Raw genomic sequence first — 26,942 nt, 5'->3', positions numbered from 1 at the left:
TAGAAGTCTGCCTACTTTAACAGTTTTTCGTCACAGGATGTGGCTGATTCGATTTTTATCTCCATCTGGCAGAACATAACCAGCTTGTTCTAGCTCTCAGCTCCCACTTACTGCAACTAAACTTTCCTTGTGTAGCTGATCCTTCACTCCACCTCCGTGACACGCATTTCTTCTTTAAAACACAAGTCAGTAAACTTCCTTAGGGAACTTGTGACTATACAAGACCAAGTACTCTAGGCTGTGTCGCAGAGTTGCCCAGGCTAGCTCCCTTGTCCAGCTTCAATTGCCAGACGGAAGTTGCTAATGTCCCTTAGCAGTTCTTGCAAGGTGCACTGTCCCTTTTGATGAGTACCTGTACTAGATTTATTTTTATTTAAAATGAAAAAGTGATTTATTCTTGATATCTTAGCTTGGAGAGAAATTAAAATTCTATTGTTTTAATCCAATAAAAATAGAAAAAAATATTGAATTTAATAGAAAAAGTGAAAACCACGACTAATATATTAATGCAGATAGCAGAAAAAGTTCCTTTCTCCATTAATACTGTATTAACTAGCAAACTTCTACTGGCAGATGTGTGGAACCAGTGGGGGTGGAGGATGGGATGATGGAGGGAAAGAAAGGAAACTAAAGATACCTTTCAAATGAAAAAGTGAGGACAACAGACGTCTATATTCTCCTGTGCATGTGGGACCCTTTTCACTCTAAAGCCCTTAATGTTTGTTCTAGCAGTTCTTAGGAGTAACAACTGCCCTGCATACTTGCTACGGCCTTAGAGAAGAACACGGCATGGTGAACACCTGTGACTCGAAGTAGTCTCTATTAAACTTTTATAACAATGAATGAATTGTGCTATATTTTATGTTTATGTTTATGTGCTATATTTTATGTTTATATTTTATATTTATGTAGGTACAGTTGGTAAATCTGTAGATAATTTGTACGTGAGAGAAATGATGTCCTTTCAGTAACTGTACATTTATATTATTTTGCCAAATCTTAACCTTTTAAAATAATTAATGTTTTTTATATTTTATTTTAAATTTCTAAAAATTATATGATGTCTCTTTGTTGTATACAGTGCCCGGCTGACTTCTGGTGAATAATGCTTAGTGGTGCTTCCTGCTGAAGCATCTGAAATTTAGTCAGATGGCCTAGAATAGCACAATGTCACCACTGAAGAGGCTTGAAGAGATTATTTCAACTAAACTAGTAGTCAACGAGACGGGGTGATGCGGGAGGGCAATTTTGGCCCTTAGGGACATTGGGCAAGACCTGGATTCAGTTTGGGTATTACTGAGTCTGGCTGTACCAATCAGGGATGCAGATATGCCTCTGACAATGCACAGGACAGCTCAGCTCTCCAGCTGACATGTTGATAGGGCCAAGGCTGAGAAACTGGACTAAGCCCTACCTTGCTCCGATGAAGGAGCTGAGGCTGAAGGAGTCCAGCATATTACCCAACACCACTTAACTGAAATTGAAGTCCGTGAAAAGGAAGTAGTGACTGAGTTCAGATTCAGAATGTGCCTCTAATAGCTATTCCAATATTCATTTCATTGTATCGGGTAAATGGACAAATACCTCATAATATACTGAAGGAATTCTGTACCAAGTGGCTACAGTGTTGGTATGATATAGGACAAGTCATTAAACATTTTTGAGTTTCAGTTTTGTTGTTTGTAGAACAGATTAGTTAAATTAGATGGTTTCCAAGGTTTCTTTTTTTCTACCATGTATTATTGTGCGTATAATGATGCCCTAACTTTATAATGGTCTCCAAATTTCCAAATTCCTTTTACTTTCTTTTTAAACTTTTTCTACAGGAATTCCTACCCAAATGTAGGGAGGGAATATTGTGGCTAATATCAAAAGCCCAGTGTTTTAAACAATAGTTGGCTCTATGTAAATAGTAAATAAAATAAAATTCAAATGCATTATTTTAAAATAAAGTGGTATGAGTAAAATGCTTTCTCATTTTTTCATCATTAAGTAGGAAGATAATTTTTGATCCTCATAACTTTTGTGAAAATTAACTTATTTAAACCATATCCACATTATTTTAATCATAACCAAAATTAGCCACATGAACAACAAAGTCTTGTCCCTAAGTTAATGGAATTGGTTTGACATTAAGCCCAGTATATGTAAATACTTAAATGGTTTATGGACTAAAAAGGTAAGTTAATTTGTTGCAAAAAATTTTGGAAGGTCATGTATCATAATGCAATTTTTCAAGAACTTTTTGAAGATCTTTTGTATGCATGGTTTTCAGAAAGTTTTGCCCCAAAATAAACTTAAATTCCATTTTCCGTTTCTTGAAGTCCCTTCTTACTTCCTGAAATAAAGGTTTCCCAAAGTATTTGTGGCTCTGTAATTCATTGTTAGTAATTTTAACATGGAGAAACTAGATGACTATTTAAAATTTTCAATTTGATGCTCACTATTTTCTATAAAAATTTAAAAATTTCTGCTAAGATACTATTATTACATATGTTAATGTGTATTTTTAAAAAACTCTCCTTGATATGATTTTCTCAAATTATAGATATATTATTCCCTCATATTAGGAAGGAAGACTTACATGGAGCACAGAGAGCCACTACAGGGGTGGGAAGGACAACATTTGTTTGTTCTGTGTTACATTTTGTCAGTTGAAGAGGACAGCAGAGTGAAATTACTACACTTGCAAAATAGGACAACAGATAAAAAGGAAAGGAAAATATAATATTTTCTTCTCTTCACTAAAAACAAAATTAATAAATGTAATCTGTGTGTATACTTTTTTGGTGTACCATAACTGCTAATTTTAAATATACTTTTGTTATACAAATAAAGCAAGAGAATGAAATGTTAGATAATATATTGTTACTTTAACAGGAGTATTTTTCAGTCAGATGAAAATAAACTATTTTACTTTTTGTTTACAAAAAGAATTTTAATCTGACCCATGTGTTGTTATTATTGTTAACCTCTGGGTGTTTTAACAACATTTTGATGGACCTTAAATCAATTAACACTATAAAGGAAAACATCTGTGGCCCTAATACTTCTTAGAGTTGCTCTTAATATTGTTTTTATAAGGAATTTAAAAGTATTTAATTTAAAAAGCCACTGAAAATTCCATAATTCATGTGTGTTTAACAGTAGATATTGAAATTATGTCTATTTTACTAACAAACATGAAGCATGAATATCTATGAGAGAGGGAAAAGCCAGAGGAAGGAAATGTTTTCTTCCTCATGAAACCCAGATGTTCAGCCCACAAAATGGAGGCCTGGAGGAAAAGGCACGTTATGGTGTCTGATATCTTTAAGAAGTGTTACTTCTGAGAAAAATTAATGGGCAAAACTGTTTTTTTTTTTTTTATAAATTAGCTGTGCTTTTGCTTTAAAATAACATAAGGAATTTCTTCTGTATTAAATATGGAATGGAATTGTGGCTGAATTAAAATAAAAGGTTCATGATTTTCCCCCACAAACACATTTATGTAAATACATTGTTCTAACGTATAAAGGGTATTCTTTAGCAAAGAGATCCATGATAAGTATGTTCCTTCATACACTGACAAACCATTAACTCAAGCCAAGATTCCACAAAATCCTAGCTTTATGGATGGCAGTGATTTTTTTCATTTTCTGTCTACTACTCTTCACCAAATACAGATGTCAGCAGAATAGAATAATCACTAAGAGTGCACATGGGTGGTGGTCAAACACCACATGTATGTATTTTGATTTACAGAGTAATATTTGAGGCATTTCTTATTTTCATCAAGTTTCGATTTTTACTCCAACTCTTAAAATGAAAAACCAAACAGCAAGATAATGATCATAGTAAGGACAGAATCTCAGTACTCCTTTATAGTTTTCCAAATGCTTCAGTAATGTAACCATATTATTTCAAGGCACTACATTTTATGAACTGCTTTCACATTCGTTTTCTATTACTACCCTACACTTACACGTATAAACATTAACATTTAACTTAAGAGAACATATTAAAGATAACAAAGAAAATCTTTTGGGATTCTTTAAGCGTAACAGTTATTTTTAAATTTTATTTTTAAAATTGACTAAGATAGATAAGGAGGTATCTACAGTTAACTTTATATCAACTGAAGATGGCTTTAGTTTTCCTGTGCTCCTGAAAAATAGAATGTGACAAATCTGGTACAAATTTTACATTTGACAACTAAAGGTATTTTTATATTCTTATTTCCCTGGCTTTGAAGAACTCCTTCTTCCATATCTGCCTTGTTCCTCCTCCAGAATTTTGAGGGTCCCGTTGCCTTTGATCTCCTTCTGGCCATGCCCAGTCATTGTCATCCACAACTCCTAGCTGCCCTTGATACACCACCACTGTCTATTCTTAGAAAAGGGAGCATCTTTTATTTCAAAGGCATTAGTAACTTTTCTCTTGTAGGTCATTCTAAAAGCACCTTTCATCGTACTCAGTGTGAGAACCTCCCCTTCCTGGACCTCGGGACTCTACAGTCGCCAGCCAGCAAGGAGGCAGCTCAGCTTCTCCACTGAAATGAGATGCTCCTTTCTCTTTTGTTTCAATGTGTCCTCATTTCCACATCAAACTTCCATTCTTGAAATGGTGGGTCAAAAAATGTAGCATTTGTTCACATAATTGAACTAACATGTCTGTAAACAGACTATTTCGCTTGAGTGGGCTTTTATCTCCCTGCTGCTTAAATGCAACCGATTTTTCTGCATTACAGCAAATTATGCTTTCTGATCCACACATGATAGTGCTTACATGCAAGATCACCTGCTTCTCACACACTCATACACCATTTGCTTTAAATGGACCCGCTTTCTCTTCATCACTTTCTCCCCTACCCCTTCTCTCTGGTTCATCCTTTTTAATGAGGATGGAGATGAGCTGACGCTGCTGCTTCAGACCGGTATGAAAATGAAGCAGAAGCAAGAAGAGAAAGCTGTGCGACTTTCTCCTGTGCTGAGCCTTTTCTAGACAAGTTCATTTTTGAGATCCCTGTTAAGAGCCAACTGACTCACCTATTTTGCCATTTAAGCAAAATATCATAATACAATATATCATACACACTTGGATTACTTAACTCCTTTAGTTTCACCATAATTCTGCTTCCTCTACTAAAATTAGTGGCCGGGAATCATCTGTATATTTAGTAAATACTCTGAGGAATAGAAACAAAATGTAGAGAAATGTACAAAGCACAGTACAGCCTCAGGTGTGCAGGAGAGACACAATGCTAATTCCCTCTCTTGACCCCTCTTTCTCAATTTAGAATTTAAAACAAGAACACGGAAAATTAAACTATTCCCTTTTAGGATATGATAAGCAGTAAAGCTTATAATAAATACCTGGGAAGATAAATCAACCAATTTATTATGTGAAGGGCAAGTAAAAGTCAGACTTCATAATGATTTGTATACGTAAGTGAGATAACATTGGTAAAATGTTGAGAATAGGTTAGCACATAAATACTGTTTTTTCATATTAGCTACCATTAATTACAGAAGTAAGTTGCTCTACTTATATTTATATTTTTAAGAAAATTTGCTGTGAATGAATTCAATATCATATGTATATACTCAATATATGTATATATGTTACACATAAACATATATGACTAGGTGTTATATAGAAAATGAATACATATATATGAAATGTTCCTAAGAGGACTTATCCTCCATTTGCATGCTATATAAATATAAAGGGCATTAGATTCTTCCCAATACCTGTCAAATTGATAACCAATTGGTTTTCAATTGCTCAAAAAAAGGAACACTTAAAATTTTGAGATAAACCTTTTATGCAAGAAGTTAATTTGCAACAAATCCTCTGACTTATATTAAATATTGGTTTAAACAGTATTTTAGAATATTTTATCCATATGCAGAAACAAAGCACACATCATTCAGTGACTTCAGAGAGCATTAACTTCTCAGGACATTTCCAGTTAAACTTCTAATTCATTAGTCCTTATTGTACAGTTTCTATTAAAACAAATTGCATTGAGTTGTACTCTTTTAAATAGTTAAGCAAGCTAGCAAGGGATATATTTGCATGTGTTGAAGATATTTAATTGTAAATATTTTTATAAATTCCTTCATAATTAATTTTCTGACAGTATTAAAGTTAAATAGGTATGTTTGGCAATAGTTAGGATGTTCGCAAGCACTGTACAACCTCTCAGGAAAAGACATGAATTTGAATTTTTATATAGAATTTACTAAGCTGTTTACATCATCAACTCCATTTTGCAACATTCAAAGCAAAATATTCACCTGCCGTCCTCGCTGGACATCCCGCTTTATTTCTTTTCCCAGTCCTTCTTCCCAAATATTAAATTCCCCAGGGTTCAGAATCAGTCCTCTGCTCCTCTCTATCTGAACATTCCCCTACATCATCACATTCTGTCCTTCCACTTTAAATTCCATCTGTGCACAGTGACTGTCTGTCTCCATTCCAGACGTGGCTAAGGAGCCCCAGACTCTTATCTCCAATTGATTCTTCACTCTCTAACTGATGTCTGGTAAGAATTCAGTCATTCACAATAGACAAACAGAACTCACCTGCTTATCCATTGTTTGACTCTTTCTCATCCCAGTTACTCATGGGGAAACAACAGTCATTCTCTATAGCTTTTTTGTCCCTTTCATGCAGCAACTTTTCTTGACCCTATGTAAATGTTTCTCTTCTTTCTATCTCCAGGGTTGACGTTTAGTCCAAATATCCATCTCCCTTCTCTGTCTGACCAACTTAATCACCTTACTGGCCCTAGACGGACTCATTTCCAATCAATTCAATTCAATTCATGGCAGGGAAGTAAGATTAAGTCTGCTTAAACATTCCAAATGGCTTCTTCTCATGGAACTTTGGATAAAATATGAATTCTTTCCATTTGCAACAAGGCACTGCTTGACTTGCCTCTTGCTTATCTCCTTCACTTAAACACAAACAACTCAGTCTCTATTCACTATTATGCCCGCGGCTGATGTATCTGTACCTTGAATCCACCAATTTGCTTGGTTTTGCCCTGGGATCTTTGCACCTATCAGTTCCTCTTCCCATAGATCAAGATTCATGTTCGTAGGCAGCCAACAAGTATCCCACAGACATGTCTTCAAAGATGCTTTTCTTGATCCTGCCATCTAAAGGGGCATTCACCACTGAATTTGGCCTATTTCTATTAAATCACACTGTTTTTCTTCACAGCACTTATCAATACCTGAAATGTTCTCACTTGTTTATTTGTTTTCTTGTTTGTTATCTTCCCTTGCTGCAATGTAAGTTTCAGAAAAGTGGGCACCCGGCCAGTGCTGCGGTGTAGCATGTTAGGCCATGGACTGCAGTGCTGGCATCCCATATTGGTGCCGGTTTGAGCCACGGCTGCTCCACTTTGGATCCAGCTCCTACTCTTGTGCCTGGGAAATCAGCAGAAGATGGCCCAAGTCCCTAGGCCCCTGCACCCACGTGGGAGACCCAGAAGAAGCTCTGGGCATTGGCCTGGCACAGTGCTGTCCACTGCAGACATTTTGGAGGGGAACCAGCAGATGGAAGATTTCCTTCCCTCCCTCTCTCTCTCTCTAACTCTGCTTTTCAAATAAATAAAGGTTGTTTTGTTTTTTTTTTTAAATGGGCACTTTCCTCTTTTATTTACACTGCATCATCACTACTATGTTCCTAATGTGTACTTGGACTGTATGAACAATTATTGAGTCAATGAGAATTATCTCATTTAATATCTTTTGCTATTATCAGCATTTTTCAGATGAAGAAATTAAACCTTTGAAAGATAATTTTCCCCGTATTTCATGATTGGCAGGCTCAGATTGGAATATAGGGGAAACTATAGGCTAGATTTCCAAGATTGACCTCTTAACCACTTTGAAAATAGAATCCAGCATATCTACCTCCAACTCTGTAAGTTACTTTTGTCAGTTCCCTGGCCCTATTCTTTTGCTTATCTCCCTTCCTGAGATCATTATTTTCTCTCATAGTTGAAATTCTGAATTTGTATCTACTGTTTACTTGTTTTTCTTATATATCTTGATCATCCCTAAAGAATCAGTAAGAAGGTTTGGAACATAAAAACATGAATTATTGAAAAGTAGAAATAATTAGTATTTATGAAGCATAAGCTAAGATCTGATTTTAAAAACCCAAAGCGTATCTGGAAATCTAAGAAGTCAGCAGAGAATGTTCGGACTAAATAATCTCATTGTCAGTTCATATATAACGTATTAAGCAAATAATAAACATCCCTTTATCTCTACTTTCTCTAAAGTTATAGCTCTGTGGAATGGAGAAAAGTAATATGGTCCTACCCAGTTCATTGACTAGGCATCTTGGATGAGAATGAAAGATGTTCAGTTGTCTATACTTCCTGGAATAAGATGAGAAACTCATGTGTTTTCCATGATCAAAGTGCTCAAGAAAGGTCAAGTTACTTCCCTTGCACTTCAAAAACAGTGAAAAATCTAGATACCTTGGTGAATTATTCAAAGATTTTCACTTTGTGTAATATCAAAAAACAAATTAGGTGGGGGAAAATCCATTCTTTCCATTGGATAATTCACCTCAAGACAGACTTCCTTATACTTGGGTAACTCCCTTTTCAAATAATTGTAATGCATCACTTTTGCATTATTTGTGTAGCAAAAGATGAATCAACCAAAGATGTCTTGTGCTTTGTCTAAGAGCCATACAATCCTAAGTAAATTCAATCTTTCTAAAGTTACGTAAGCGGCTTATTGCACAATGTGCATGTTTCATATAAACAACTTCAACTGCCTTTGGTTCTGCTGTGATTCCTGACCTTCACGTAGGCATACCCGAAACTCTCTGGTTACCCAACTGACCACTCAGAGGACTGATTAATGCAGTAGAAAAAGAATGGGCTGAGAATAAGATAGACCCACATTAAAACCCCAGCCCTCACTCTAGCAAGCAAACCCCCATTTGCTATTAACTGGTGAGCCTGAAGAATTACCCTGCACAACCACCTTAAAATCTAAGGATTTAGTTGTGTGGTATCTGTATATGTAAGTTTTTAACTCTCCAAATAAATATTTCATTGTCAGAGTAAATTACAAAACAGTTAAAACAAATTAGGAATACTGTCAAGTCCCAGTCCATTTTTTTCAAGTACTTAGTAATAATCTACACAAATCAGAGGCAGCTCAGGACTTGTATAACAGAAGTTTACAGAGAAAATCTCATTGGAATGGAAGCCTGGAAATAGTTTTCTAGGAATACAGTTTTTACTGTGTATATTATACATAGAATTTAAGTAGTGATTTTTTATTTATAATTTATAAAATATTGACATTCTGATAGTTATCCTCAGCAAGGCATAGAATTATTTTATGGAGAGAAATTTGGGGAAGTGATGGAAATTTTGGAAACTTTAAAACCCTTTCTCAAAGTAGCCACTACCATAGAGATTACAGATTTCATGAGGATAGGCAGGGGATGTAGTATTCCCAGCTTGCATTCATAAAATAGTTGTTCATCATATAAATTAATACACTTATTAATAAATATGTAGACTTATTTAGTCTGATCACATGAAATAATCAGAAACTTGTCAGGTGTTGAGTGCTAGGAACTGAGATTTTTAAGTGTCTATTTATTCATTTTTGTATTTCTCAAATTGTCTAGAATGATCATGTTTTACCTAGTAAAAATAGGGATATACAATTTTATACATAGCACGTAATCAAAAAAAAGAGAGAGAGAGAAAGAAATAAACTGCTAGCCAAGCTCTATGCAATTTCTTCATTTCCAGAAATTTTCCAAATAGTCTATCACACCAACCATCCATTCCATCAGTGGACCAGTCCCAAAAAGCTACAGATAATGCTAAATCAATAGTGATCCAGTGACGACTTAAATAAGCTCCCCAGTAAAGGGAGCCCCAAGATTATTCACAAGGTGATCACAGTAGAAAAGCACCTACCCATAAAGGAAAGAAGTGGAAGAGCAAGTGGCACGGTCTTTGAACTAAATTTTAAGAAGCAAGTATAATTCTCCCAGTTGAAAAAGGTTGTGAAAGGAAGAAAAAACAGCATAGCCCAGCCAACACTTTGGAGATAGGAAAATAATATATTTTTAGGAAAGCACAAGTTATGAATATTATATGTCACGAAATGGTTGCAGATTAGGTTGGAGAAATTTGGAAGGTTTCAGGTAGATTGCAGGTGCATTTGTGGTTTGTTTTATTTCCTGAAATGCAGAGACGAAAGGAGGATATTTGGACATTTTTCCCACCCATCATTTTATATTGAGAAGATGTTAAACTCACTACTTCAATTTTACGCCTTACTTTTTGCTCGACTAATTAGTAAGAAGGTGGTAAGAAGTGTGTAGACCAGTCAATAGAATGACATGCAAATGATTGAGAATGAAAACATAATTCCATGGGGCGGGTGTTGTGGCACAGGGAGTTAAGCTGCCCTTAGGACAACCATAACCCATGAAGTAATGCCTGGAGTCCAGTTTCTTGCTAATGTGCATACTTAAGGTCACAGATGATGGCTCAGGCAGGCTCCCTACCACTGCTGTGGGAGGCCTGAATGGTGCTCCAGGCTTTTGGCTTTGGCCTGGCCCAGCCTCAGCTCTTGTGGGCATTTGGTGGTGACCCAGTAGATGAAAGGACTCTCTCTTTGTCACTTTACTTTCAAAATAGCATGAATCAATCAATTTTATTTAAAAAATATGCTAATTCCAGAAGGTAGAACAGGCCCGCAAATATTTTTAAAATTGTTCATCAACTATGTAATAATCAAGAGGGTTAAAATCTCAAAATAACTCTAGCTGAAAGAGCTTTCCCTCTCAAATTGAAGGGTACTGATAGAAATATCAACCCAACTTAAACCTGAGAATGGCTGATACCAATGTAAGTCCGACAAAAAAGAAAAATCACATTACAGGAATTATATTCAACGTAACATTGACATGTAAAAAAACTAGAAGTAACTAAAACTATATGCAGGAAATTTTTCTGGCTAAACAGAATAAGACAAATGTTTTTTAAAAAATCAATTTTTTTATTTGATAAGGAAAATTACACTTAGAAAAGCAATGACCAGGGGCCGGAGCTGTGGTGTAGCGGGTAAAGCTCTGCCTGCAGTACTAGCATCTCATATGGGGGGTGGTTTGCGTCCCGGCTGCTCCACTTCTGATCCAGCTCTCTGCTATGGCCTGGGAAAGCAGTAGAAGATGGCCCAAGTCCTTGGGCCCTTGAACCCACATGGGAGACCCAGAAGAAGCCCCAGGCTCCCTGCTTTGGATTGACCCAGTTCCGGCATTGCAGCCATTTGGAGACTGAACCAGCGGATGGAAGATCTGTCTCTCTCTCTGCCTCTCTGTAACTCCGTCTTTCAAATAAATAAATAAATCTTTTTAAAAGAAAGAAACAAAGGAAGAAAGAAAAGAAAAGAAAGAAGGAAGAAAGAGAGAGAGAGAGAGAGAGAAAGAGAGAGAAAAGAAAAGAAGGAAAGAAAAAAGAACGGAAGAAAGAAAAGCAATGACCATAAAGTAAAGTTCCCAGAGGCATAAGCTATAATCAGTAAAATTTGATGTGGGGGAAGCTGTTTCATGACTCTGATTGTAAAATTATAATGAAAATAATGCTGTTGAACATCATCAGCTCAGTTTAAGACAATGATTTAATTAGGCTATATAAAAATACTGAGAGAATTAAATCAGGTTAGTTTTTCTCCTTAAAACTTCTCTGCAAGGAAAACTAATAAATGTTGGTAAATTTCAATTAAATGTTTGTTTTCATTAAAGTTGAGTCAAAACATCCTTGGTATTAAGTCGTGAGTGAGGCTCCACAGGGAGCTGCTAAAGGAGGGAGTGTGGAGGTGAGTTTTGCCTTTTGCAGAGGTTGTCCTAGCAATGGCAGATAAGGACACCAGCAGGGACTGAAGGAAGGGGAGATTTCAGGCTGTTGTTGCAATAATTCTGTTGCTAAAAATCCCTTTCATAGAGTTGTGGATTGTGTTGGATTTGTAAATTATATAGATGGCAGAATCTGGAGTATTCCCTGAAACCCCAAAGCAGGGAATGTAAAGTGAGAAAAATTCAAAGGCCTATAAGAATTTGATCTTCTGGCACCTAACCTTAAACTATGTTTTTTTAACCATCTGTTTGTTTTTACATTCTAACATGATATTAACACAAACAGAATAAATTCAATGTAGTTCACAGATACAATTCTAAGGATATAATGATATTCCCTCCTTCCCTCCCTCGCTGTTCCTCATCCTCCCTCTTCCTCCCTCCCTCCATTTTGTTCTCTCTCAGTATTTTTAGATAATATTTTTAATTTACATCATAGTCAAGGGCTTAATACTCCACTAAATTAAGCTATCAACAAGTAAAAAGACCTAGCTCAGTGGGAATATACACAAGGACTATAAACAATAATCAAATGGAAAGATGCCCATTTCAGCAATGGACAATGACTCATTGGACCCAGCTCCAATGCTGAAGAACTAACTATGTGCTGTGATTTCGTGGGACTCTATGATTAAAATGGACAACTTTGCAGAGAATCTCGTAGCTCTCAAAGCATTCCCACAAATTTTAATGTGTACAGTAGTTTATTAGATCAGTAAATTGTGTTTCAAAGGTCAAAAATGGTTTGGATCAAGATTATGACGTTTATAAAGCTAGATTTCAAAAATAGGAAGGGTTCTCAAAATGGATAAGGGAAGTGTGCATTATGAAAGAACTACCTGGATTTCAAAACCTCTCTGCACTGAAACAAACATTTTTAATTCCATTTTTCCTCTAACCTTATGAAGGACCCTCATATTTCTTACTCCAACTGCCACAATGTTCCCCAACTTGGAGAGGATCCTGTCTCTTTTCCTAATGTGTTTAATATTTTTCTTAATGTGAAATAAAAGTATTGGTTTTTATAAGTATAAATATTTAAAATATAATAACCAAATTTTATTGCATTACATTGTCCCTTTGGTATCATATCTTAGTATTATTGCTATGTATATAGATTTCTCTAACTATTTTCTTGAATATCAGGACTTGATTTTTAAATCTTTTTATTTAGTTATTTGAGAGGCAGAAACAAAAAGAGAGTGAGAGGATACTCTTATACTGTTTCACTTCCAAATGCTCACAACAGATGGGGGCCCAAAGCAAGGAACCAAGAACTCAACCCAGATCTCTCATCCAAGTAGGAGGATCCAACTGTTTCACTCATCACCACTGCCTCCCAGGGTCTGCATCTGCAGGAAGCTGGAGTCAGGTGTCAGATCCAGGAATTGAACCCAGGTGCTCTGCTGTGGGAAAGGATGCACTAACCGACCAGTAGCTGAACTGCTAGATCAAACAGCTCCTGCATATCAGGAAGCAATCTTCAATTTAACATGTGGAGCATTTGTTCTTAACTATCAGTGATATCCATTAACTTCACTTTATCAACTGTTGATATCATAAAAATCGTGAGGGTGATGGTGGATTACCCTCAACTGTTGCCTTCTATCCAGCATTGACAGATCACCGGAAGCTGATTTACTTCCAATTGTGCACGTTTTAATAGGAAGAAGAATTTAAATATATGAATGGTGATGATTTTACTTGAATATCATTGCATTGTAATTAATTTCATAAATGCAACGTAAGGAGTATCCAAAAAGTTCGTAAAAATGTGTATTAAGAAAAACTAAGCATGGATTGAAAACATGTTTGCACTAAAATAAAAAATAAGCTCAACTTTTAATCTCTTTACCACAAGTTTTTGCAAGTATGTTGCATATAGTATAGATGGAAGAAATCAAAGTTTCTGTAAAGTAGATTTTTACTCCAGTTCTTTCATTTTCAGCAGGAAATAAATGTGTAATTTAAAACACTGTATAGCTAAGCACCATGCAACACATTAGCATTAGTTTTACATGGGGATTTTGGTAAACTATAAAATAAAAACATCAATAGTCTTGCTGATTGCATTTTCAGAAATGCACCGGTTGCAGATACTGAGAATAGCCACAGAAAATGCTTATTTATTTTCTTAATATTGACTTCGTAAATAATTATGTCTTCCCTGTATGAAAGAGTATGATGTTTTTTTGTTTCCTTCATTAATCTTTCTTGTTTTTTTTTTCTGTAACTCCTGACTCCTAATTCTCTGCTCACAATAGTCATTCTCCAGATTCTCCTGAAAGATCGAAATCACAGTAGTTCATTGATACATAAACAGGAATGTAGACTAAAGAAAGACTTTGGGTAACAATTATTGTTTTGCCCAAATATTTAACAATGCACACAAAATTCCAATGATTACTATAATTTCAATTTTTGGATTTTTGAGTAGTATGTACAAACAGATATCATATCAAATCGGTAAATGAATATCCTTCAATATTTTATTTTTTCCTGTATCATTCGCTAAAGAGTGCTACCTTTATGTATGCAAAATCATAGTAGTGATTCTATATCCAGGTGGGGGACCAGTACTGACAAACATATTCAGACCAAACTGAAATTCAGTTTAAGTTAAGGGGCTGGCGCTGCACTGTAGCGGGTAAAGCTACCGCCTGCAGTGCTGGCATCCCACATGGGTGATGGTTTGAGTCCCAGATGCTCCACTTCCACATGGGTGATGGTTTGAGTCCTGGATGCTCCACTTCCAGTCCAACTCTCTGCTATGGCCTGGGAAAGCAGTGGAGGATGACCCAAGTCCTTGGGCCCCTGCACCTGCATGGGAGACCTGGAAGAAACTCCTGGCTCCTGGATTTAGACTGGCACAGCTCTAGCCATTGTGGCCAGTTGGGAAGTAAACCAGCAGGTGGAAGACCTCTTTCTCTGCCTCTCTTTCTCTCTCTGTGTATCTCTTTCAAATACATAAATAAATCTTTAAAAAAAAAAAAGAATTGTCTCTTTAAAAAATAAAAAAATAAACTAAGCTAAATTTCTACTCCAATTTTCTCCTGTGTAAATAATCTCTTAAAGATATAAGATGATGAAAAAAATCAAAGGTCTGTGATGATGAAAAATGTCTTTTTCTGTCCCACATTGACACCATACACATGGTCTGAATAGGAAACCTTGTCTTCAGCAATGCTATGTGTTCACCAGTGTGAATCGACCTGACTAAAAAGTTCTGCTCTTTGTACACTCAGATTGAAAATCATGATCACTCTGTGTCATAAGAAGTGATTCCCAGACTCTGTGCAAATGGTTCATGTACACACCACCTTGCATCTGTATTCACAAACACTCCCCCAGGACCGACCAGTATCCACACCAGCACTGCCAGGGCGGGACCTGATGCCCTCTGTTACTGCCCTGCCAGGTGGGTACTTCCCTCTCGGTCCCCTGCTTCTCTAAATCAGCCCACAAACTGACTTCAGCTAGACTGCCCAAAGAGCAGGTCAAGGGGAACAAAGTACAACATTCTCAAACTATGGATTTTTAAGTCAAGAAGATTTTTCCAGACAAAAGGTGAGGCAGAAGATGAAAGAAGGAAGTGGAAAAGAAAAACGGGATGGAAGCCAAAGCCTATAAACATATAGATCCAAAATAAATTCAATTTAAAAAAAAATGATTTATTTATTTGAAAGGCAGAGTTATTAGAGATAGAGGGGGAGGGGGAGAGTGAGGGGAAGAGAGAGAGAGAGAGAGAGAGAGAGAGAGAATCCCCAAATGGCCACAATATCCAGGGTTGTGCCAGGTCAAAGCCAGGATCTCAGAACTCCATCAGGGCTTCCCACATGGGTGGCAGGGGCCCAAGTACCTGGGACATCCTCTGCTGCTTTCCAAGGCACATTATCAGAGATCAGGGTCAGAAGTGAACAGCCAGAGTATGAACTGATGTCCTAATGGGATGCCAGCATTGCAGGCAGCAGCTTAACCCTCTGCGCCACAATGCCTACCCCAAAATTTAATGACAAAATTGTCCTACTAACTTCACCCTCCTACTTTGCCTCTGTTTTTCGTTTGTTTCATATTCTCCCTCTCAGATTTTTCTTAACCTCACTTCTCCTTCCATCACTATAAACCGGAGATTAACTCAAAATATCTATTATTTATTCAGTACTCGAGAAGAAATCAGACACATATGACATACTTTCTATTTTCATAAAGGTTACAACAGCAAAACATCCACTGATTCATATATCATCATCAAGGTTGTTGTCCCAAGTACAATTGAAATAATATTTGGAAAATGCCAAGGGAAGATGGGAAAAAGTGAAGAGCGCCAGGGAGCAGTTTTGTGACAAGAGTGACAGAGGAGGAGGTCAGAGGGGAGAGAGGATTTGCACAGAGCCTGAAAGGCCTTGAGGAAATCCAGAGGCGCTGGGCATTGGCAACACCTCCAACTTGTTCTCTATTAATGAGTCAGAAAAGAAGAAGAAAAACACATCCCAGTCCAGAGCCAGCCCCAGTTCCTAGCTTATTGGTGAACCCAATTGCTATGGAAATAGTAGAACCTAAATGAAAGGGAATGAGAAAATATCAGCACCCATCCCGGGTTTTATTTTGTTCTAAGCTATAGGAGGCATCCAGAAGGCATGAGACTTCAGACTGATTAGGAGGGCACTACAATACATTAAGTGAAAAATAAAAAAGCCATGAATTAAGGTAATGGCCATGAAGATGCAGACGGGGAGAAAGATTTTCAAAATTAGGAAACTGCAAAATTTCGGGACTTGGTGAGCACGTTCAAATTTAGGAAAAGAGATAAGTTCCATGTTTCTGAGGGATGAGTCTGGAATGGAAGCATCAGGATTATCAACAGAGTAGGCAATGAGTCTACAAAACAAGAATAAACTGGCCAAGGATGGAAGCTCATAGAATCCCAAGATTTAAGAGGTGGGCAAATATGGAAAAACTAATAGAGAATAATTATTATATAAATCTCATATACATATAATTAGTATATGTATAAATTGATATGTAGATATGCATATGTACACGAACAATGTAGAGATATCTGTATTCCTACTCTAGTTAATTATCACTGGTGAAAGCATACCAAACAGAACAGAGAAAGAACCTAGCTCATGCTCACCACTCTGCCTCTGTGCTTAGCTACATAAAATGAGAGGACATGAAAACACAACCCAATATTCCCACTTCATCTATCATCTAAAAAAATGCACTGCAAATTCTAGCAATGATAAGTGTCACCAGCAAGTTTTCAGCAGGAAATATTTTAAAAGTAATCATTCTCACATCCCAATACCTTTAAACTGTAGAATACTTAGTACTAAAGTAGAATTATTTATAAATTCAATTAAGAATTTGCTTTGAACACTTGAAATGGTCTAGGCATGGCACTTGTTTGTAAAAATGCAGATGGAAAAATAAAGAATTATGTGCAGGAAATGAGTATCAACTGTTAAGATTCATAATTCATAACATAAATCACATAGCAAAACCAATATACCTTAACTACTATACTATGGGAGGATGGGTTTGTAGGGTATTACATATTTACCAGAGCCAAACATCACTCATTGTTCCTTATATTCTTAGAACCACCACTGTTCAACAGAATTATTGACAAATTTTGAACAAAGTTTTTGTTTCTGTTTCTCATGGCAGAGGTGCAGCTAATGGAAATTAAGAACTTTTGTGTAAAATCAAACCCAGAACCCCGGGTAACCTAGCAAAGCTTAACCTTGGCTTTCTATGCATGTGCATTTTAGAGATGAAATAAAATAAAAATCTGAATTATCCATCTATTTATCCATTGATGTCTGGCTACATTCAGCTCCATTTCTACTTTTAGAGCATACAATTGTTGACTTAGCTGCTCAAATACTTAATATGTGCTGTAGTTACAAATTAATTTTAGCACATTAAAATAAAATATGGAATACAACTCATTTTGCTAATAAGGAAAATATAGAAAGTGTTATTAACTTTTCAACTTAGCATTAAATCAAAGAATTATTCTTGTAACTTAAAAATAGCATAAGTAGTATTTACAAATGCAAACAGTTATGTCTGTATATATTTTCTCAAAATAAATATATATTTCAGGAAGAATATCAATGCTTTTAGAAAAATGTTTGCCCTCAATATTTATGTGAGCAGCTGAACATAAGCATGATCTTTCAAAATAAATCCATGTGTATCAACCCTTTTATTTATAGTATACATTATTAGGTAGAGTTCATGTCAGGTTTCTAGATCCTACTATACTCATTTTGAATATGAATTTAAGCATATTTCTTATAGTTAAAAATACCTTTAACTCACTGAATTGAAGTTTTATGGTGGTTTACTCTGTTTTCTAAAAATATTTCAGTATTTTGCTCATTTAGAAATGCTTTGTGACATTCCTTGGCGGAGAATTTTCAGAGAACATATGCTTTGATTTATGTTAACACACATGCATCACCTTGATAAAATTAGATTTTTTTTAAATTTGCTTTTGTTTATGACCAAAACATCTTTAGAGAGTTGGCAACTTGATAAATATTTTCTGTATTAAGACAAAATATTGTACCTACATAGAGTTTTAAATCCATCTCGGCGATAGGCTACAAAACCACCCTAACAAAAATTCCATCTTAGGCTGTCTTTTTCCTATTCTCCTGAATTATCCAAAATATAAAATACAATCCAATGTGCTTCAGAGATAGCTATTGCCCTCTCCTTCAGGGGAAAGGAAAATGGTAACAAGTTAAAAATAAAAGATTTCAAAGTGAATTTCAATGAGAAAAGATTTTTTAAAAATGATTTCCTTTTTTTAACCTTTCTGAAATTTCTATAGATGTTGCACTTCAATGTCATTTTAAGAATAAAACTTTCTTTTAGACACTGTATCATGAAGAGAAGTATTCAACATCAATTTACTGGTTCTATTTAATAATCAGACAAAATGCACTTGATGACCCAAACTGTAACTGTTCATGAAATATACATTGACTGGACCATAAGTATACAAAGATCTCAAACTTAAATAGGTACCCACGGACCAATTAGTTATATTTTCCTATAGGACACAGCATTTGCATTATTTTCAAAGCTTAACTATTTCTGTCCTGTCAAAGCTGTAACGTTTACCCGGCACTCAGAAAGGGTGGTGGCCCTGGAAATATTTCCAAAGCAAAAATTCATAGAAACTATTATCAGGAAACTAAAAACTTGATTTGAAATATATCCTGTGGTAATACACAGAAATATAATATTTTAATAAATATCTAAATGTACTTTTGAACAATCATATACTTAAATATTTAAGAACATATTTCAGTAATAATCAAAATTTGAGGAAGCAAACTCTGGGCCCGAAAAAAGGGAGGGGCTTAGAAGCAACCAAAGCCATCTTACAACTTCTCAAAAGTGCATTTTTTTGTTAAAAGGATGAAAAACTCACATGTTTTGTCATTTTAAAATTCTTCAGACTCCCATAAACATGTTCATGTGCCTTTGGGGACTAAGTAAGTCTGTTGCTTGTATGATACCGGTGAGCAGTTTGTAAGCAAAGATTGATAGACAATGTTCTCATTCTAGAATATGATATTTATCCCCTCCAACCTGTGTGCCTTTTAAAAAGAAGCAAACAAGCCATGTCTGCCCAAGCCACAGTAACCTTCACCATTTTACAACAGGCATATCGCTTCCAGTCACCAGCTCCACGTGTTTCTAATGATTATTTCAAACCAAAGCTTCTCCAAAAGGAAACGAAACAGTAAGGAAATATTAAAATGCTTGGACTTACCGGCAACAAACACTTCTGTGTCCAGAAAGCCAAAGCCAAAGGCCAGAAGTCTAAGCCACAAGTACATGGTCATATCTGGAAATCAGCTGGATCCGGAAGAAACAGCATGCGTCCTTCTGAAAGGAAGAATAATGGTTATCTCCCTGAAAGATTCTCTCTGTTAAACCAAATCCAAAAGAAAAGAAATGACTGCGTACCCTGCACCGTTGTCTTATCAGATGGGGAGCAATTTCCTCCTCTGCTACCCTAGAACAAACCGCTTGCTAGCTGCATGAACTGCTAGGTGGTGATGTCAGATTCGGTTTTACTAACTTCTCCAAAAATACTGTAGAGAGTCCTCTTTGCAGGAAGTCAAAAGAGTCGTTCAAAGTCAGTGCAATGGCATTTTACTTCCTTAATTCAAGCAATGACACTAAGTTTGTAGGCTTTGAAAAAAGCATTTTCCCCTTAAGGAAGAGGATTTTCTAACTATCCAAATACTACTCCTCTATGTTATCCAATATAACTTTAAAAATGTCAGATCCACCCCAAAATCATCAATAATTTCCATACCTAGGAGATGACCAAACAGATTCAGCATGGGTGTCGCAAAATGGGGGATGGCAAGATGGTAGAGTGAGCTAGGAGAGAACATCTGGATCTGAGTCGTTAAGATCATCAAATGAATGAGTAAACTGGCACATTATTTTTGGCAACAAGTGTCATTTGCCATGAGGACATCCAAAACCCAGCGATATGACAGTTTTAGCAGAAAAACCCATTTCCTATGCAAAGTCACTTTCAGAGACCCAGCAGCTTGCCCCAGATCTTTCACAGATATCCCTGTGAGGTGAGGGATGGAACCAAAATGTCATTGCCACTACAGCAGATCCTGCTTCAAAAAAAACTTGGGCTTCTGTGGCTTAGGATAGCTGGGTGCTACTGATGAGGAAGAGAAGGGTAATAGAAACTGAGGGCTGTCTTTCATGAAAGTTAACTTTTTTTCTTTTTCTCAGCAATACTTGCCCAATGTTTTTGGTAAGTGAGACATTAATTAATTAATCAGCATTAATATGTCATGCCCTTCATGGTTCTGATGGTATTCGTAATAAGTTCATCAATTAGGAAAGTGCTTCCTGGCAAAAATATACTGCAAATTCAGCAATACAACCAAATGAGTTGATAACATTTTCACGATATCTACTTGCATTTAAAAATAAAAAGTCACACCGGTAGAATCCATTATAATTTCAAACTGTAGATAATGCTTGGTAGACATCTAGATTCTTTACAGTAACTCGGAAACCTGCACTTAGGAAGCATTATTTAAGGTTCTTACATCTAATTAACTTTTACTGTTTATAAACTTCTTTGATTTACTGTTAAATTAACTGCTGGGATCTCCACAGCCAAGTTCATACTCCTCTTTGTACAAATGGAAATAACTCCACAGCTTAAACTCAAGGTAATAATTAACAATTATGGCAAAGATTATTGTTTTATTAATATTATTATTATCATAGCTAACTAATGGGCTCTTTTTATATGTAGGAATATTGCTTATCTTATCTAGTTCATACAATGTCCTTGGGCTAGACAATATGAATAGCCCCATTTCTATCGTTCAAAGAGGTTGGGTGATTTGCTGAAGGTATCACACCTAGAAGTTGGATAGTCACGTTTTGAGCCTTATTCTTCCATGTTTTGTGTTACTTGCCTTACTATCCTTCTACATTTTTCTCGTGCATTTCTCAAATCTTTTTGTGCCACTTATGTTTGTTTTTTGAATGTCTGCAGAGACAAACTACCAAGTAAAAATGGGTATTTCGACAAATGCATTATCAAACAAGACAGCTATGAAAGTAAGCACAAATTTTCATGTAGGTAGATCCATTGGAAAATAGGTATCAGAGTTCATGGATCTGAGTACTCAGCTCCTTAGCCTCTTTTTTTTTTTTAATTTTTTATTTAGTAAATATAAATTTTCAAAGTACAGTTAATGGATTGCAATGGCTTCCCCCCCCCCCATAAATACATCTGCATCTGCAAGGGAAAACTCTGTGGGAGTCAGCTTTAAATATATTTAAGTAAATATCTATGTTTTGTTAGCTATTGACTATGCCAGAATATATGGCAAAGCTCGAGGCAAGGAAAAAAGTGTATCCATAGCATCTTTTCAGGGGAGAAAAACATATAAATTATGTTTTATAGAAAGTTAGATGTGACAACCTGAAAGAGGCATTTAAAAATGACTTTTCAGAGCAGGACTTTGAAAAAAATACTACAAAGTTAGGAGATCCAGTTCTATTCCATATAGATGTGCAGAAAGATTCTACCCAAGGTTGGATAACATGTTTCATTTTAATGTGTTAAAATTGAGGTTAGTGTCAACAGGAAATAGACTTTTGGGTAGCAAAATCTATGCTGTACACTACAAAAGCATAAAGAAAAGGAGGCTGACACACAGAGACAACAGCAGGTAAATAGATGGACAATTCCATTGGCTCAGCAGGGAGGCAATGGCACCCCAGAGGTTTGCTAGCCCTGAGGCCCAGGCTATAAGGAGAGAGGAAACAGGAGAGAGAGCACAGCTCCCATTAGACAGTGGGCGATGTTGAACTTGACACCCAGGCAGAAGTCTGGGTACAAGCTGGCTGTTCTACAGGGCAACTGGGGACATCTCTACCCAATCCCTGCCTGGCTTCTGGGACCTTGGCATGCAAGCAGAAGAAAAGAGAGATATGCTGATGTGATCCACTTTCAGTATCTGCAAGGGAGAGCAGGCGGGCTGCAGATATAGGGGTATTTTGCTAAGAAAAATGGAAGCTAGGCAAGGGCCAGGAAGTAACAGCAGCTATTATATGATGTAAACGCAGAGGTGCTTCGTGAGCAGCTGAAAACAGCATGTACCCAAAAATAATCTTAAAGGTTGATCAGTGACTTGGCTATGGAATGCTTAAAGCTGTAACATTAAGTTTGGGACAACATTTCATTGAAGTTAACCAAGTCCTTTTTCAGGTATTTCAGCTAGGTAAAAGTTATATAAAGACAGAAACAAATTACAAGACGTTAACAGCAAAAGCAAACACTATTGATTCATCGTTCATCCAACCAGTGTGGAGTAAGTTTCCAATATAAGACAGCTGCTTTGTCTAACATGAGGAAAAACCATGAGCAAAAAGATATGCTCCATTCCTTGGTAGAAGACACAGTCATTAATTATCCAATAATCATGACAGGTTCAGACCACGGGAAGTCCACGATGCTTTGATTTAAGCATGTAGTAGGATATCTGGTCTGGTTGTGAGGTTGGAAAGTTTGCCTGAAATAAGATGCATTGAACCAAGTCCTGACATAATAGAAGTCAAACGTGCATGCAGCGAAGGAAAGAGTATTCTAGGCAGAAAGGAAAATATATCTAAAGGAAGAAAGTGTGTTTCAGGAATGAAAAGTTAAGTATGTCTGGCACAGAGAGAAAGAGAGCCTGGGAAATAATAGGTCCCCCTTGCCAGCCTGGCAGGTTCTGGGAGATACATCCCTGAGAGATACCCCTGAGGGATACAGGGAGCTATTAAAGGAGTATTTCAGGCTTTCGTCCCAAACATTCCTGCCAATGATCTCATGATGCCACCACTACTTCTCTGACCTCATGTGTGTTCTGCACAGCAGGAAGCACCCTCCTTCTATAGGCAGGATCTTTTGTCAGGATCCAAAACACTAAGATTTACAGACTTGTCATTGCTCTCATTGACTTCCTCAGCAATTACCACGTTGGGTTCTCTTTCTCTACCTGACTTGCAAGCACTACTGTGACACTGTGAAAGCTCATACCTGGGCCCACCTCTCTGAGTGAGCATCTTCATGCTGATGACACAAATTTTTATCTACCATCAGATCTACATTTAAGATTTCTTCACTCACATATTATACCATACTGACATGTCCACCAGATTGCCAACCCAACAGAATGTGGAAGTCTTGGCTCATTCCTTCCTTAAACCTGTCCCAAACTCTCAATCATATTCAGATGTGTAAATGTACCAACATCAACACGTTGGTTTGTGCCAAAAATCTGTTTTCTTTTTTCCCCTCTTCTGTCATAACTACATCCAATTCCTTAATGAATCCCATTAATTCCAGCTCCACCTTCTATCTAAGTTTTGCTTCATTTTCAACTGGACCACTTAGGCTCAACCCACCATAACTCTGGAAATGGTCCATTCTCTGATCTTCAAGCTTCTGTTTTATCGCCCTTCAATATTTCTTCCAAGGAACAATCAAACTGATCTCTTGTCAGTACAAACCAGATAGTGAAAAATATTTCACTTAAAACCCATCATTTTTTTTCCTCTTTGTATTTTGAATAAAAACCGTCCTCTGCATGCTTTTCTCAACCCACTTACTGCCGCTGTTCGCCTTACCTGTAATATACTCCAGCCGGGCGGGGCTTTCTCTGTTCCTTGAAATCCAAGCTCTTTTCTATGTAAGGAGCTTTGCCTCTCATTATGTCCAGGGTATTTTTTCCATCTCATCTCTACCATTCACCCTTTACATGAATTCCTTCAGGTAACAGCTTCAGTGTCACTTCCTCAAAGTTTCCCTGATCATCTTCCTTAAAGAAGCCCCTCCATGTTTTCTATCTCAGAACTCTGTTTTCTCCAAACTCAGGGATATATTGGTTTATTCATATCCACTTCCCTCGCTAGAACCCAAGCTTATCTTCTAGAGGAAGACCATAAGGTCAAAGAGGTATTTAGTGTCACAGTTGCCATACATGATATTTGTTAAATGAATGAACAAATCAGGTGATGTGGTCAGCATACAACCTGGGGGTTGTAAGAGTAAGAGCTGACAGAATAGTGGAGAAATCGGAGCTGTGTACAGCAGTACAGTTAAAGAATGATGGCAGGTGTGCTGTGGCATAGCTGCCTGTGACCCTGGCATCCGATATAGGTGCTGGTTCGCGTCCCAGCTGCTCCACTTCAGATCTGTCTCCCTATTAATGTGCCTGGGAAACCAGGAGAAAATGGTTCAAGTGCTTGGTCCCCTGCTGCCCATATAGGAGACCTAAAGAAGCTCCTGGCTCCTGGCTTCATCCTGGTCCAGGCCCAGGCCTGGCCACTGCATCCATTTGGGGAGTAAGACAATGATTGGAAGGTTCTCTCTCTCTCTCTCTCTCTCTCTCTCTCTCTGTGTGTGTGTGTGTGTGTGTCTACTTCTCTGTGTAACTCTGCCTTTCAAATAAATAAAATATAATATTTAAAAAATGATGATGGTGGTAGAAATTTTTATCAATGAAATAAATCACTGGGCCAGTTAACACTAGCAATTAAAAAATTTGATGCACATTCTAATCAATGAACAAAATGTCATAGGAGCACAAAGAAGGGAATACTTCTACATCTTTATGATTGCATCAGAAGAAAACATTCTTATATTCTGCTATTTGTGTTTTTGAGACTTTGGGCGTTTCACAAAGAAATCTGTACTGCTTTATAAATCCGCCCCACTATCTTTGTATAAATGTAAATACAAGCAAAAATAAATCTCATTAATGTCAATTTGCATAAATGGTGAGTTGGTGATGCTTTGTCAATTTTTCCCACCCTGAGCACAAGAACCTTAGCCTTCCTGATTATCTTAGATATATTCTGTATCCTTGCACATCAGTGATCAATGCCCAAACCAAAGTCCTTTAACATGTTTAATAATGATTTTTCTTATTGATGAATAAACAGGGTTAAATGCTAGTTCTACCAATCATTTACTCTTTCTAATATGGAACTAATAGCAACCTTGAGAGCGAAATCACTAATTAAGCAGAGATTCAATATGGGATGCAAAATAAATATACTATGTTGTAGTTAAAACAGATAGGACACAACATGCATTCTATTCCTTCTTCTAACCTCAAGAAGAAAGGAGAAGGAGAAACACCTGAGGATAGAGGAGGACTTCTTCTAGGACCTGACCATATCATCTCCTTTCTGCAAATTAAACAAGCACAGGCCTGATGAGTGCTGGAGGGGTGTGAGGAGGTGTTAATGTTAAATTAGATATGAGATAACTCGTCGAACTGGGCTAGAATGCAAGTTTTTTTTAACACTAAAGTGGGAGGTTCTGGGACTCATATTCTATGTTATTAGATGTAAATATAAAATTCAATAGTCAATGTCTTATCCACTTGAAGGCACCATGGATTTCCAGAAGCATCCTGACCTCAGCTACATTAAAATGTGTTTTTCAGTGGACAGTTAGCCTAGTGATTAAGACACCTAGGTATACACATAAGTGTACACGGGTTCGATATCTTTCTCTGCTCCTGACTCCAGCTTCCCGGTAAAATGCAGACCTTGCATGATAGCAAGACCTTGCATGATGGCTCAGTTAATTGGGTCCCTACTACCCACTCTCTTTTCATGTCTCTCTACTCTTGAACCTTGTAATGAATGGTTTTCCTTTCTGGACTATGCTGATTGCATTGTTGGATGTATACATATAGTATGCAGTGAATAGAGCACAGAGGATGAATTAGCTTCTAAGTTCTAAGAGAAAATATGATGTTGGAAAATGCAATATTGTCAGGCAAAAGTTATAACTTTATGGATGGACCATTGAATATGCTTGATTATAACCAGGTATGTTTAAACTATTTATTGAATGCAGGTTTAATTAATTTAGTTGTCATAGCAATACTAAGATAGCATTGTTACTTTTTAAACAAGATGAAAATAAAAGCAAAAACTGAGGCACACAAATTTGCTCTATCTGTCATGGGTGTTTCCCTCACCCAGTGTTTACCCAGATGGTATCGTGGTCACTTGTGTGAGTTTGTCTTATGTGCAACTTGTCATCATTTGACATATAACTCTTATCCTCTTCATCATCAATTTGATATGGAGCACTTGTTACTTTGTTTTTGGATAGCTCTGATGATTAGAAAATGATGTACAGTGTGTTCTGAGTTTTGGAAACATTTTTCATAAAAAAATTTTCTTAAAGTCTGTCTTTGAATCATGTGGTAGTTAGAATAGCATGGTGGAACAGCAGCATAACATCAATAAAGGATCAATGGACAGTGTTATAAGTGTTGCAGTTAGGTGCTTTCAAATTTAAATTACTGCATGCTGGATGAAATGAATTCAGATAATAATGGAAAATAAAAAACCCAAAAGTCACTTCAAAAGCATAACAGCAAATTTCAAAACTTCAGAGAAGATAGATATGCAGATATTCCAAGTTTTAATTCAGTGTTAGA

General features: G+C 36.6%; 1 protein-coding gene across 17 annotated transcripts in view; it reads right to left on the bottom strand.

The window, feature by feature from the left end:
• The window catches only part of PTPRC (protein tyrosine phosphatase receptor type C), a 114,567-nt gene extending 94,072 nt beyond the window's left edge, over positions 1 to 20,495 (bottom strand). For 8 of the 17 annotated variants that reach the window (XM_008268693.5, XM_008268695.5, XM_089312047.1 and 5 more), the window contains exons 1-2: positions 19,903 to 19,945; positions 19,706 to 19,821 (exon numbers count right to left, since the gene is read on the bottom strand). In XM_008268693.5, coding sequence (XP_008266915.4) covers positions 19,706 to 19,778 — 73 coding nt within the window. In that variant the 5' untranslated portion in view covers positions 19,779 to 19,821; positions 19,903 to 19,945. Of the gene's footprint in view, positions 1 to 19,705; positions 19,822 to 19,902; positions 19,946 to 20,257 lie in introns of those variants that run through there. The other 9 variants (XM_008268694.5, XM_070054919.2, XM_070054921.2 and 6 more) reach the window with 2 other exon arrangements.
• Positions 20,496 to 26,942: the final 6,447 nt, after the last annotated feature.

The sequence above is a fragment of the Oryctolagus cuniculus genome, chromosome 13 (assembly GCF_051225735.1).
Source record: "Oryctolagus cuniculus isolate XC-2025 breed Fujian yellow rabbit chromosome 13, ASM5122573v1, whole genome shotgun sequence".
NCBI lineage: Eukaryota > Metazoa > Chordata > Mammalia > Lagomorpha > Leporidae > Oryctolagus > Oryctolagus cuniculus.
Note: the sequence above shows the minus strand (reverse complement) of the source record. Positions and strands in the feature narration are given on the sequence as shown.